The sequence below is a fragment of the Dama dama genome, chromosome 30, assembly GCF_033118175.1.
Source record: "Dama dama isolate Ldn47 chromosome 30, ASM3311817v1, whole genome shotgun sequence".
NCBI lineage: Eukaryota > Metazoa > Chordata > Mammalia > Artiodactyla > Cervidae > Dama > Dama dama.
Window position 1 is genome coordinate 23,113,765 of NC_083710.1, and position 13,974 is coordinate 23,127,738.

The 13,974-nt window shown below is 35.1% G+C and overlaps 1 protein-coding gene across 2 annotated transcripts in view; it reads right to left on the minus strand.

The window, feature by feature from the left end:
- Positions 1 to 13,974, minus strand: part of KPNA3 (karyopherin subunit alpha 3) — a 90,045-nt gene that overhangs the window by 16,420 nt on the left and 59,651 nt on the right. For both annotated transcript variants that reach the window (XM_061133653.1, XM_061133654.1), the window contains 8 exons: positions 9,832 to 9,921; positions 9,613 to 9,642; positions 9,469 to 9,521; positions 9,253 to 9,348; positions 5,954 to 6,039; positions 5,003 to 5,089; positions 4,474 to 4,643; positions 3,339 to 3,383 (listed from right to left, as the gene is read on the minus strand). In XM_061133653.1, the coding sequence (XP_060989636.1) occupies positions 3,339 to 3,383; positions 4,474 to 4,643; positions 5,003 to 5,089; positions 5,954 to 6,039; positions 9,253 to 9,348; positions 9,469 to 9,521; positions 9,613 to 9,642; positions 9,832 to 9,921 (657 nt within the window). The remainder of the gene's footprint in view (positions 1 to 3,338; positions 3,384 to 4,473; positions 4,644 to 5,002; positions 5,090 to 5,953; positions 6,040 to 9,252; positions 9,349 to 9,468; positions 9,522 to 9,612; positions 9,643 to 9,831; positions 9,922 to 13,974) is intronic.

Genomic DNA, 13,974 nt, shown 5'->3' on the forward strand with positions numbered 1-13,974 from the left:
TAAATGGTAGGATATCCAGTGGATTGCAGATACTCACTTGGTGTTGTGGGGAACCTCCCCCCATATCCCTACTGCAACATATCTGGAGACCAGAAGTATGAGAAGTGAAGTGTTCTGTGTGTGCAGTAAAGGAGACACATAGGAGAGAGACCCACAGGAAGAGCTGGGTTTTTTCCCTACACAGAAGGGAAAAGACATTTTCCCTAAACAAATCTGTGTTCTTTTGCTATAAATTATAAGCATGAGTGTAAAAGCTTTTCAATGATTCCTTCTAGAAAATCACCGAACCTGAAGTTGGTCTCAGGGACCCCTGACATATCATCAGGTGTCACTACCCATTAAGTCTCAGCATATAACCAATCTGCCACAACTGACTGATTTCATTTGTACCAGCAGCAAAGCAAGGTAGATTTGTATCAAATGTTAGGTAATAGTCAAAATTGTCTGGGCATATCAAACCATGGATGAGTAACTTCAAAAAGGACAGGAAAACCAAATGCTACAGAATCACTACAACTGCACGTTGACTTTAAGAACAATAACTAGAAATAAAATGAACACAGACTGACCTGAATCAGTCCCGATTTCTTTAGTTCTCAGAGTCAGTATGTAGTTGTTCTAATGTCATATAAGCATATTAATGTCCATAAGCCACCTACTTCTCTCTACACCCCAACACAGCTTCTCCAGCAGTCTCACAAATGACTGTCTCATAAATGAAGTCTTTATTTTAATATTATTCTTTTACTTTTTCACTTCTCCTCTTTGATTCTTTCCTCTTGAAGTTCTACTCACTTTATCTTTCCTACCCATTACCACTTTGGGTTCATACCTTCATCAGCTTCCTCAAACCTACTATGATAGCAAAATAGGACAGGTTATGTTCAAATTTGCCCTATTCCAGATCCTCCTTACCTCTTTCAAATTGTCTGACTATAACGGACATGAACATAGCACTCCTCTATTTGAAAATCTTAGTGACTGCACTGATTATAAGAGAAGCCCAAACTCCTTGACACAGGATAAAAAACTGTGTAATTTAACTCCCCAGCAAATGTTTCAGCTTATTAATCATCTGGATTCTCCACATCCTCGTGTATTCTCTTGAATCCTTAATTTAGTTCCTCTGGTACCTGAAACAACTTTTTCAACTTGACAAAATCCTTCTCATCCTAGTTGTATGACTACACACAAATTAGTTAGCTGTCTTTTTTTTTTTTTTTTTTTTTTACCATATTTGTAACATGAAGACAATTTTAATAACCAATCGCATATGATTTTTCTAAAGAGTAAATGAGTTAACAATTGAAAAAGTGCTAAAAAACAGTGCCTGGCACACTTAAAACCCGTAATAAATGCTGTTAACATAATCATCTTTTTTCACCTCTAACAACACTTCCACCACCATCCTTCTCCTTATAATGCTTATTTCAAATGTTACTTTCTCAGTGAAGCTTTCTGGTTGTCAGAGAGAACACATGCTTTGATAATTCTAGCATTTTGGTGATTTCTGTTTTCTTTTCTTGTTAGTTTGCACACATACTGTATCCTTATGTGATCATGGTACAAAACAGCATAGGCCTTGACTTGGCTTTAATTCTCAGCCACAGCTTTTATTCATCGTATGACCCTTAGTTAGGTTATTGAGTTTTTTACTTAGTTATTTACTGAGTTTCACTTTCCTTACTTGTAAAATAAGAGAACAAAATTTATCTCATAAGGGTGCTGGTAAGATCAAAGGAGATTACAGAAACATTTAGTACAGCAAGCAACTGACAAAAGCTCATTTCGTTCACTCTTTTTACCTGCTACTAATGCTGACATCTTAGAGGGCAGAGTCTCCATGTCTTCTTCATTTTTGTGCCTACAATTCTTTGTACAATTCTAAGTGGGACAATCTGTTTTTTTAAACTTGATAAATATACTTAAAACTACAGTACTTCATTACTTTAATACCTCTAGCTTTCAAATAAACAAGACCAATAGGTGGTGGAAGCTTTTATTCCCCTACAATTAATTCCCTAATGTCCTAGGGGAGAAGTCTTGGTGGAAATATCAGATATCTTGCTTATTTCCCTTTTAATTTTGGCTTTCAGAAAGCTTAGGACTAAGTTTAGCATTCAGTAACAACAAATACAGTTTTAAAAACAATTTTACCTCCTCCTCCTTTCTTCTAAGGTATTTATTATCTTATGTCTATTGCTAAGTCACTTTTATATCCATTTTGAAAATAGGACAGTATATAACTAAACAGGATTCACTTAACTGTTATGACAGTTCACGCTAACACTTCACAAATAAAAAGTTACTTCAGTTACCCTTAAAGATTCCTTCCTAAGAAAGTCCTAAAATTAACTAGGGAAATGTGTGGTTCAATACTTACATAGGAACTATATATTGCTTCTTGAGAAATGTTAACAAAGATGTATTTTCTTCATCTCAATGATAAATCACACATAATTTTGACACCCACATATATAAATATTATGTGTAAACAAAGATACACAAAAACACAAACATACAAATCAGAAGAGATCTTAATTGGAATATCAGAAGCCAAATTCATGCTGGATGAACATTAGAGTCAGTTCTGAATTCTCTGAAATTTATCGACTGTTTTACTTTGTGGAAGAACTGATATTCAGTCTTGCTATAATCAGGAGAATTCTCAGACTGCCTGAAACAAAAATGTGCCAGAATATATACAGTAAGTGCTTAACCAAACCTCATATAATGAACAAATCATCTAAAGATACCTTTGCATTTAAAGCTATACTTGATATTCTTCAATACTGTACCTCAAAAGGTTATAGCCTGGGAGTTAGTAGGGTTTCAGAGAAAGTAAATAAGATCTGTCATCAGAAGATCTCAGTTTTAAATATGGACACTGACCCTTAAAAGCTCCGCAACTTTGAATAAGTCACTTAACCTTTCCCTGAGGCTTTCTTTTTTTAAAATGGGGATAATAATATCTAGACTACCAATTACAAAAATCAAATTTAAAAAATTTTTAAAGTATGAAGGAGCTTTATAAAGCTTTTACCACTTTATAAATATGATACTTAAAAATACTATTATGATATAAATAACTGAGTTAACTACATATGTGATAATTTCTCCAATGTTAGCATTTTTGTTCTCTGAATGATTTAAGATATAAACTCAGTTTAACCTTAATTCTATTTCTGAAAACAGAACATACATTTCTTCCACATACACTGTGGAAGCTTGACAAATTATTAAGATATATTGTGACACTTACGAAAAGCATAAGAATAAATAACCCTTTCAGTCTCATTAAGAGCCAAATTCCAAATCTACGGTTCTGTTTTACTTACGTTTATATCTGTATGGTATATGAGGACACATAATGCTGGCAAAATCTGAGGGAAGAAAACAAATGATAAATAACTCTAGAGTTGATGAAAATGTCTTTGCAAAAATGAGTAACTGTGATTTTTTTAAAAAAGTAGTAAATACTATTTGAGTGCAAGAAAAACAACATTAAGTTTTTTGAATCTCTATTAGGAAAATCAAAATACAATAAATTCAATCTGAAACACCAAAAAATATTTCAGATGTTTAACTAAAATACTCAAGTAAGTCTGACACAGATTAATGCACCTTAAAGGAAAAACATTTGTTTCCAATAACCTTCTTTATGACATGTCTACCGGAAACAGTGGAGATGCGAGTATATAGTTATTTTTAAAAAGCCATTCTTAAAACCAATCTCATTGTCCCACTTACCTGTTTAAAGTAAAACTAAGATTTTATTTAAGAACTATTTGAGTCAAAGTTTTTGACCTCAGATTTAGTCAAGAGAAGTATGACTAGTATAAAGTCTGTTGCATGCAGACATTTCAAATCTTTTCTTTAAATCCGTGAGGGAGTGGGGGGAATCACTAGGTACCCTTTCCATACGGGCAATAGGTGGCAGAAGATGGTGAATGATGCCAATTATAAAGATTAAAGATTCACAGTCAACATTTCTCTATTTAGTCAAGTGATTAAAGGTTACATAGGATTTTATAAAACTTAAAACACTCAGATCCATTTACGAGTCAGATGTAAACAGCAAAGATTTTACTTTCTTTAATTAGCAGATTTAACACAGCAATTTAACTCTAGAACATGTGCATATAAGTACACTAGATTTATCTGCAGCAATCCCTTAATTTTTAGTGTTAAATCAACAACTCAATGTAGTAATAAAACTGAGATTTTATTTTCTTCTTTTGTATTTTTCTGCTTGAATTTATGGTTTCTTGGATTAAGGTGGACTGTATTTGGTCAGGTGCCACAGGTCTCAACTTTTATTTCACAGAAGTAAAAAATTAAGTTATGATACATTATTTAAATATCTCATACCTGCAATGAAATCATATGCGCTATTTCATTCCCTGTGCATGAAAACCTAAAGCATAAACATAGGGAAAATATACCATCTGGCCTTTGCAATTCTTCATTTACCTCCTGAACTGTCTCCATAGGCGGTGGGGGGTCCTTATTCCTGCAGAGATTGACAATGACCCATGTGACGTTCCGAAGGAAGGTGATGGGAATGGAGGGATTGATGAAGGACAGAAGAGGTTTGACAACTCCCAGTGATATGACATAATCTCTACATTGAGGACCATCACCTACAGAAATGAAAATTGTATTTAAAAAAAAATTACATTCAGGATGAGAAAGTCTGAAATGTATGCAATGGCTCATGTTGGGACACTGATGTTCTATGTTTCCTCACCATCAGTCAAGGGCATCAAGTGTTGCTATTTCTCCAGATTTTGATTTGGGGAACACAAATTTAACCTACCAGTCCTGGGTAACAAATTGCATATCCATCTAAAGAGGTACAATCTTAAGTTAATATTTATGAAGCAAGAAGATAGTCAACCCACATTAAAATTAGAGGAAACATAGTGTGTAATGGCCAATGTAGGAAAAAAGTTAATTAAGATACTTAACTGGAGTGTTTTCAAACCTAATTTCAACTTACCTATAATGTTTCCCAAAGCCCATACTGCTTGTTCACAAACATTCTGATGTGGTGAATGGAGAAGTCTTAGAAAAAGAGGTACGGCATCTATAATAAAGAAAAACTAATATTTATACTGCAAAATGTTGAAGAGTTCACAGGTTTCAGCCTAAATAAGTTGATGAAATATATATAGAGTTTGGTACACTAGAGTTGCTCAATTATAGTTCAGTGAATGAATAAATGTAGCAAATACCTTTACCCTAAATATGCTACGTTTTAGTGTTTCCCCTAGTCTCAAGCAACAGACTTATTGACAAAATCTAGAACTGCAGTAATATTAATTAAATGAAAACAACAGCATGAAGTTTTTCCTGTAATTCATGAAAAAAAGGTTTCTACCTTAGAATACTTTAGCCAATATGATTCCAATTGTTGATATGGGATTAAAGAACTGATTATACCCATATCAAGCCTACCTTATATTTCAAGATAATTTGTCATTATACTCCTTACTCTACACATAACTTATGAACTAACTCAAATTCCAAAAGACTGGTATCATATTCATTTCAGGTGAGAACTAAATAAGGCAGATCACTTTCTTAAAATTTCAGTCAGTTGTATACTACCTCTAGGATTTTTAGCTGTATCTCTGCACTACCTGTATTATTGAATGTTTAAATTAAAATTGACTCAAACTTTTAACAGCTTTACTGAGATATATCTGTTTAAGTGTACAATTCAAAGGTTCTTAGAGTTTATACAGAGTTGTGTAGTCATCACCACAATCTAATTTGACAACATTTCTACTGCCCCCAAAAGAAATCCCATACCCAGAAAGTCCTACCATCTTCTCCCCCAGCCCTAGGCAACCATTTACTCTGTTCTCTGTCTCTACCGATTTTCCTGTTCAGCACATTTCATACAAATGACAGAAGGTCCAGCAAGTAAATAAGTTAATTTACTTACTAGACTGTACAACAGCTTGAGTCTGTGCAGAGGTTCCTGATGCTATATTAGTTAATGCCCATGCAGCTTCAAACTGTAATGAAGGACTGTAAAAAACAAAAAAAATCTTTAGACACATAACTACCATTTAAGACCCACAGATTACATGGTTATCCTTTACCTTGTCCTTGAATTTCGCCTCATTACGTCCAAGTGCCTGTTGAATATCTCCACTTGAATGTCTCATTTGCTCTCAAAGTCAGTCAATATAAACTCACTTCTTTAGGTTCATTGGCAGTTGCAACATTTAGCCAGTCATTACTTTCCTTGACCTCTTTCTCTCCCACAGATATCTAACCAATAGGTCATATCAATTTTACCTCTTAAATATTTCTTATATTTATCATACCATCCAAAATATCACTGTGGTAGCTGAAGCCCTCATCATCTCATCTGAATCACTGCCACAACCTCTAGACAGGTCTTAAAGTGCTGACTCCACTACATCACCTGTTTCACATACCAGCAATATTACAAGGCTACATAATTTTGCTGACAGGATAAGATCATTATAATTTGGAATGGTAATGGAAGACTTCACAAAGAAAGTGAAAACTGAACTAGGTTTTCCAAGAGTGATAAAGAAAGAAAGTCACTAACAGCTTGAAATACAAATAAAACTACCATGGCTGGGATGATCATGATGTATGCAGCTGACAACAACACAGAGACCAAGAGAGCTGAAGCCAAGAAGATATGCAACACTGTAACATGGGATAAAACTGCAAGGGTAAGTTACAGAGTGTGTGTGTGTGTGTGTGTGTGTGTGTGTGTGTGTGTGTGTGTGTGTGTGTGTGTGTGTGTGTGTGTGTGTGGAGCAGGACTACACTGTAACATGGGATAAAACTGCAAGGGTAAGTTACAGAGTGTGTGTGTGTGTGTGTGTGTGTGTGTGTGTGTGTGTGTGTGTGTGTGTGTGTGTGTGTGTGTGTGTGTGTGGAGCAGGACTACACTGTAACATGGGATAAAACTGCAAGGGTAAGTTACAGAGTGTGTGTGTGTGTGTGTGTGTGTGTGTGTGTGTGTGTGTGTGTGTGTGTGTGTGTGTGTGTGTGTGGTGTGTGTGGAGCAGGACTCAAATCTCAGGCTTCAGGACTTAGAATTTATTCTACAGACATACTAAGTGTAGACTGCTACTGAAAAGTGAAGTAAAGAAAACAATGTTGAAGTCCATGAAGAAGAGATAAAAGTGGTCAAAGGCTGATGTAGGAAAAATCTGTTAAGAAGAAATTATCTATGTTAAGTTAGTGTAGATAGCTGAAAAACATCAATTCTTTTCAAACAGAATGCCAAGGTGGGAGGAGGTGGGAATGAGCAAAAACCAAGGAAAGCCAAAGGTTAGGAACTTAGAAGAAACTCTATAAATATCAAAGAAAGACAGTGAGGTTGTTAATATCAAAAGATTAGAGAGATCAGAGAAAAAAAAGGTTTTAAGAAAAGTAAATGTCAGTGATAATAGCAAGCAGTAAGGTTAAAAAGATGCAACAGACCAGACAATGAAGTAGCAGACAAGAACCATCAACACATGATGAACTTTGGCAAAAGGCAAGAAATAAGAGGGTATCGAAGTTGAGGAGAAATAAAGGAATGATAAAATCAAAGATGATGAGATAGTTTATGTTGTCTCAGACTAGAAGGAGAAAGAGTTATTAAACTAGGATATATGGTTTGGCAAACTACTGACAATGAGGGCCTGAAATGAGAAAACAGAAAGATGTAAAAATACAATTACAAAGCTAGGGAAAGTCTTCTAAGATGTCATGTAAAAAGAGAGAGATAAGATAGAGAAAATAAGTAATTAAATGAGTGCAATAAGTAAACAATGAAGAAACATTTATTATATGCTTGGTATTATGTGGTGTTTTGTATACATTATTTTCATTCCTTGCAACCACCTAAATTTTATAGATTAGGTACCTAAGCATCAAATGCTATTTGGGTTTAGGTCAGTAGCAAACCCTAGATTTAAACCAAGGTCTATTCAGCTCCAGTCTTGGGTCTTTTATATTATGACACAATTGCCCATAACAAATCCATTAAATCAGACTGAAACTATTGATAATTTTCTATTTTTACCTTCAGTGGTAGTTATACATGTCTGTATATATTTCAGCATACTCTTCTGTTATATATACAAGCTATATTTCACAGACACACCCATACAAATGAGACCATGACAAAGACAAAAAGGCTAAATAAATAAATAAATGGAAAAGAAGAGAAGAAAAAAGAAAAGCAGCTCCAGAGCCAAAAAAAAAAAAAAGAAAAGAAAAAAGAGGGCCCTAAAGGTAGAGGCAAACAGAATTAAAAAAAAAAATAATTGAAATAAAACTTATTTTTGCTTAAATAAATCTTAAAGAAAACATATGACAGTATTTAAAAAACTTTTGGAGAGATGGTTGTGGCACATAATGGAAAAAGAATAAAGTATTTTAAAATAATAAAAACCCTTAGTGGAAACATTTATAATGCTACTATTTTAATCTAGTCACCTGAAAATCTCATAGACAATATTTAGCAAAATACCCCCAAGTTTTAGTCTAAATGATCCTTAAAAGAAAAATGAGCCTTTGTTTAAATGTATTTTGGGGTTCAGCCTTACATTCTACGCAGTTAACTCAAACTGATGAGGTTTAAGATCTAGCACACCAAGATCTCTCCAAATATTAGTAGAAATGGGGCCAGTACCTCAAAAGATACCAAGTGGTGTTTTTCTCTTTCTATTTTGGGAAATTATAATCTGCCCTCTCATTTTTAATGTACCACAAATAAAAACCATGATGATAGACAACTAATCATGGCTGGAGTTCTGTAGTATCATGGATCAGCTGGAATATTCCCAGGGTAAGAAAGAGCTACTCAGTTCTGGAAACCATTCATGTTGACTCAAGTCATGAGGTTAATCTATATATAGACTCATAAGCAAAGAATGACTCAAACACTATTTGGGTTGTTTTAAAACATTACTGAAGAAAAAGCCAACTAACAAATAAAGACTATAAAAGTTTGAGATAATTTAGAACAGACAATAAACAGACGTTAAAATTTTCCTAGAAAATACACACACATACTTTATAAACTAAAAAGAAAAGCACTTAAGTCTGCAGAGTATGATCACAGTATTAAGAAAATTGTGTTAAAATACATGACAAATGAAAAAGGTGATAAAGGCAAAACCAAATGGAACCCACTACTTAAATAATAATCCCAAATTTTCAGTTGGCTGAAAAAAGTGAACAGGGAGTCAAATCCATACTTACTTATCATCCCTTTCTAGACATTTCACTAGAATTGGTAAAATCCCAGATTTTATTAGGTCATCAATTGGTGGATTTCTGTCACTGGATAAAAGCTTTCTACAAAAAGAAGTATGAGAAATTAACTGCTGTAAGTTTCAAACTACGAACAGAAATAACAATGTACTACTTCTAGACCAGGTGTGACATAATTCTCTCTCTGGACAAATTCATCCTTACCTTGCAGCCTGGACAGCACTCAACTGGACCACTGGGTTATCACTTGTGGCATTCTGCAACATAAAACGTAAATCTCAGAAATTAAAAAAAAAAAAAATCAATTTCAAAATACTTCAAAAAGAGAATATTAAATTAACAACATACCTGCAATATAGCTTCTAGTGTTACATTTTGCTTAAAAAGAAAAAAAGATAGTTCAGCAAAGAGTTTAATAGCAAAATTACATTAATTAATGTATTTACTAAAGTTAAGAGTTAATATACCCTAATTATCATTGTAAAATTAGTCTTAAGATTGAGAATGAAGTTCTCTGGTTATTATAAGAATCACTTTTACAACATCTTATAAGCAAGGTTAACTTACTGCTTTAAAATCAGCATCAACATCTGAATCTTCTAAACTTTCCTCTTGGGGAACATTTCTTTTTTTCAGTAAGTGTTCATCTCTTTTGTTCTGAAAGACAACCAATAAAATAGTTAAGTTGTAAAGGCTGCTGCTAATGAAAATGTCATTAAAATTATTTCAACTTTATCAGCCAACTGTGAAATAAACACTAAATCTCTTTATAAGGATAATATGAATTAAATATGTATACTGCAAATCAATGACAGGACACATTCTGGATTTGGTAACAAAATTAACTGGTTTAAAGACCAGCACTCATACACACACAATTTATTAGGCAGCAACTGTTCTCACCAATACTGTGCTTCCTAATTTGTAAAAGAAGATTCAAATTTTAAATTATTATGCTGCTGCTGCTAAGTCGCATCAGTCGTGTCTGACTCTGTGCAATCCCACAGACAGCAGCCCACCAGGCTCCTGTGTCCCTGGGATTCTCTGGGCAAGAATACTGAAGTGGGTCGCCATTTCCTTCTCTTATTATAAAGGTCCAGCAAATATATTTCAACTAGTATACTAGCTTTCATCAACTTACTGCTAATGGTTGCCTGAAGCAATGCATTTATTAAGAAGCCAGCTTAATGAGGGTTTATTGCTCAAATGTTAAGATTTCTATGTATCCCACTTATTGGGAGTGCAGTAATGGGAATTCACTAGCAAAAATGTCCTCTACTTCCTATTACCTCAGTTTTAAACTCTTATTTTCTTCATTTTATGGGATTTGAACTCTTTGTAATGGCAACGTGTGCCATTTTACATAACATATAACTGGGTAAATGACAACTTTTCTTTTTTTAGTTTGTCTACAGAATTAAAAATAGATAAAAGACTGATATCTAAGATTCTTTTCAATTTAAAACTTCCAAGACTTTACCTTCTGGTCTTCAATATTTAAGAATATTGTAATATTTCTGTTTGACTACAACAGAAAGGTACTGATGGTGTATTAATACTGATGCTAAAAATTCAGATCAAATAGAAAAACTAGAGAGAGACAAGCCTTACTGGGTTACATGCGCGGCATTTACTTTTGTGCTCTGTATAAGGAATCATGTTTAAACTAGATGCTGACATGTACGCTAATGCTTAAGAGATTACCAACTTCAAATTATATCACAGCACATTTAGTATCTACTCAAATAATTCTACATTATTTTCAAATTAATGCATCTCACAAATATGAAAATCATGCACTGATATTTTATAGTCTCAAGCGGCTCCCCACAGAATACTTACTAATTTACAGAGAAAAAACTTGGCAGATAAATGTCCTGATCAAATGGCAAAAGTTATAACTGAGTAAAGGAAAAATACATATAACTCAGGGAATTCTACTCAAAATTCTTTAATGGCCTATATGGGGGAAAATAAAATCTTAAACAGAAAATATATCTCTTCAAGGAAATTAGTGATACCAAACGACCATTTCATGCAAAGATGGGCACAATAAAGGGCAGCAACGGTATGGACTTAACAGAAGGAGAAGACAGTAAGAAGAGGTGGCAAGAATACACAGAACTATACAAAAAATATCTTCATGACCCAGATAACCACAATGGTGTGATCACTCACCTAGAGCCAGACATCCTGGAATACAAAGTGAAGCAGGTCCTCAGGAAGCATCACTACGAACAAAGCTAGTGGAGGTGATGGAATTCCACTTGAGCTATTTCAAACCCTGAAAGATGATGCTATGAAAGTGCTGTACTCAATATGCCAGCAAATTTGGAAAACTCAGCAGTGGCCACAGCACTGGAAAAGGTCAGATTTCATTCCAATCCCAAAGAAAGGCAATGCCAAAGAATGCTCAAACTACTGCACAATTACACTCATCTCACACACTAGTAAACAATGCTCAAAATTCCCCAAGCCAGGCTTCAACAGTACGTGAACCATGAACTTCCAGATGTTCAAGCTGGATTTAGAAAAGGCAGAAGAACCAGAGGTCAAACTGACAACATCCGCTGGATCATTGAAAAACATAAAGAGTTCCAGAAAAACATCTGCTTCTGCTTTATTGACTATGCAAAGTCTTTGACTGTGTAGATCACAACAAACTGTGGAAAATTCTGAAAGAGATGGGAATACCAGACCACCTGACCTGCTTCCTGAGAAATCCGTATGCAGGTTAAGAACCAACATGGTTGGTTAGAACTGGGCATGGAACAACAGACTGGTTCCAAATTGGGAAAGGAGTACGTCAAGGCTGTATATTGTTCTCATGCTTATTTAACTCATATGCAGAGTATATCATGTGAAATGCCGGGCTGTATGGAGCACAAACTGGAATCAAGATTGCTGGGGAAAATATCAATAACCTCAGATATGCAGATGACACGACCGTTACAGCAGAAAATGAAGAGGAACTAAAGAGCCTCTTGATGAAAGTGAAAGAGAAGAGTGAAAAAGTTGGCTTAAAACTCAACATTCAGAAATCTAAGATCATGGCATCTGGTCCCATCACTTCATGGCAAATAGATGGGAAAACAATGGAAACACTGACAGACTTTATTTTGGGGGGCTCCAAAATCACTGCAGATGGTGACTGCAGCCATGAAATCAAGAGACACTTGCTCCTTGGAAGAAAAGCTATGACCAACCTAGACAGCATATTAAAAAGCAGAGACATTACTTTGCCAACAAAGGTCCGTCTAGTCAAAGCTATGGTTTTTCCAGTGGTCATGTATGGACGTGAGAGTTGGACTATAAAGAAAGCTGAGCACCAAAGAATTGATGCTTTTGAAATGTGGTGTTGGAGAAGACTCTTGAGAGTCCCTTGGACTGCAAGGAGATCCAACCAGTCCATCCTAAAGGAGATCAGTCCTGAATATTCATTGGAAGGACTGAAGCTGAATCTGAAGCTCCAATGCTTTGGCCACCTGATGTGAAGAACTGGCTCACTGGAAAAGACCCTGATGCCAGGAAAGATGGAAGGCGGGAGGAGAAGGGGACAACAGAGCATGAGATGGGTGGATGGCATGACCGACTCAATGGACTTGAGTTTGAGCAAGCACAGTGAAGCCAGGCGTGCTGCAGTCAATGGGGTCGCAGAGTCTGACATGACTGAGAGACTGAACTGAACTGATAGCTGATTTACAATGTTGTGTTAGTTTCAGGCATACAGCAAAGTGAATCAGCTACCAGTTGCTTCTCCTCCTGCCTTCAAGCTTTCCCAACATCAGGGTCTTTTCCAATGAGCCACTTCTTCACATCAGGTGGCCAATCAGATTCGGCATCAATCCTCCAATGAATATTCAGGACTGATTTCCTTTAGGATTGGCAGGTTTGATCTCCTTGCAGGCCAGTAAAAAAATTTTTTTTTTAAATTTCAAATACATTTAAAAAAAGAAAAAACAGTAAATGAAAATCAACACAGTATGCCTTCTCATCGATGTGCTGACAAAACAGTATCATCTTGGTGGTACTCATGAGCAAAATAATAGTAGTAATAACAACAACCATCTAAGAAAAGTCAGACAAACATAAACGGGCCATTCTATTAAAAAATCAGTCTATATATTCAAATACACTGTCATGAAAGATATAGACTGAAGAACTACTGGATCAAAGGAGACTTAAGAAACGATACAACTAATTGCAATGTCTAATCCTAGATTGGATCTTGGATTTATAAAAGAATATTATGGGAAAAAGCTAGCAAAGTATGAGTGATGGTCTATGGATTAGATAGAAATTTAGGTGAACTTGAAAAAAGAACCCTGGTTACACTGGAAGGTGTATGAAAATAATGTACTAAGGGTGTAAGGGGGCACCATGCCGCAATTTAACTGGTTGGGGGGTTATATAAATATATATACTTATTTATCAGGGAGAAAGTGAGAATAAGACAAATATGGGAACATGCCAAGAATCAAGGAAGTTGGGTGCTGACTGCTGTACTTTTCGGGTACTATTCTTGAAACCCTGAATTTCAAACTGCAAGTATGAAATTTTTTCCAAATTAAAAAAAAATGTATGCTTTTCACCTTGTGAATTACAACATAGTTAACCCTAAAATCCATTCTTGTTTGTTATTCAGTTGCTAAGTTGTGTCTGACTCTTAGCGACCCCATGGACTGCAGCACACCAGGCTTCCCTGTCTTC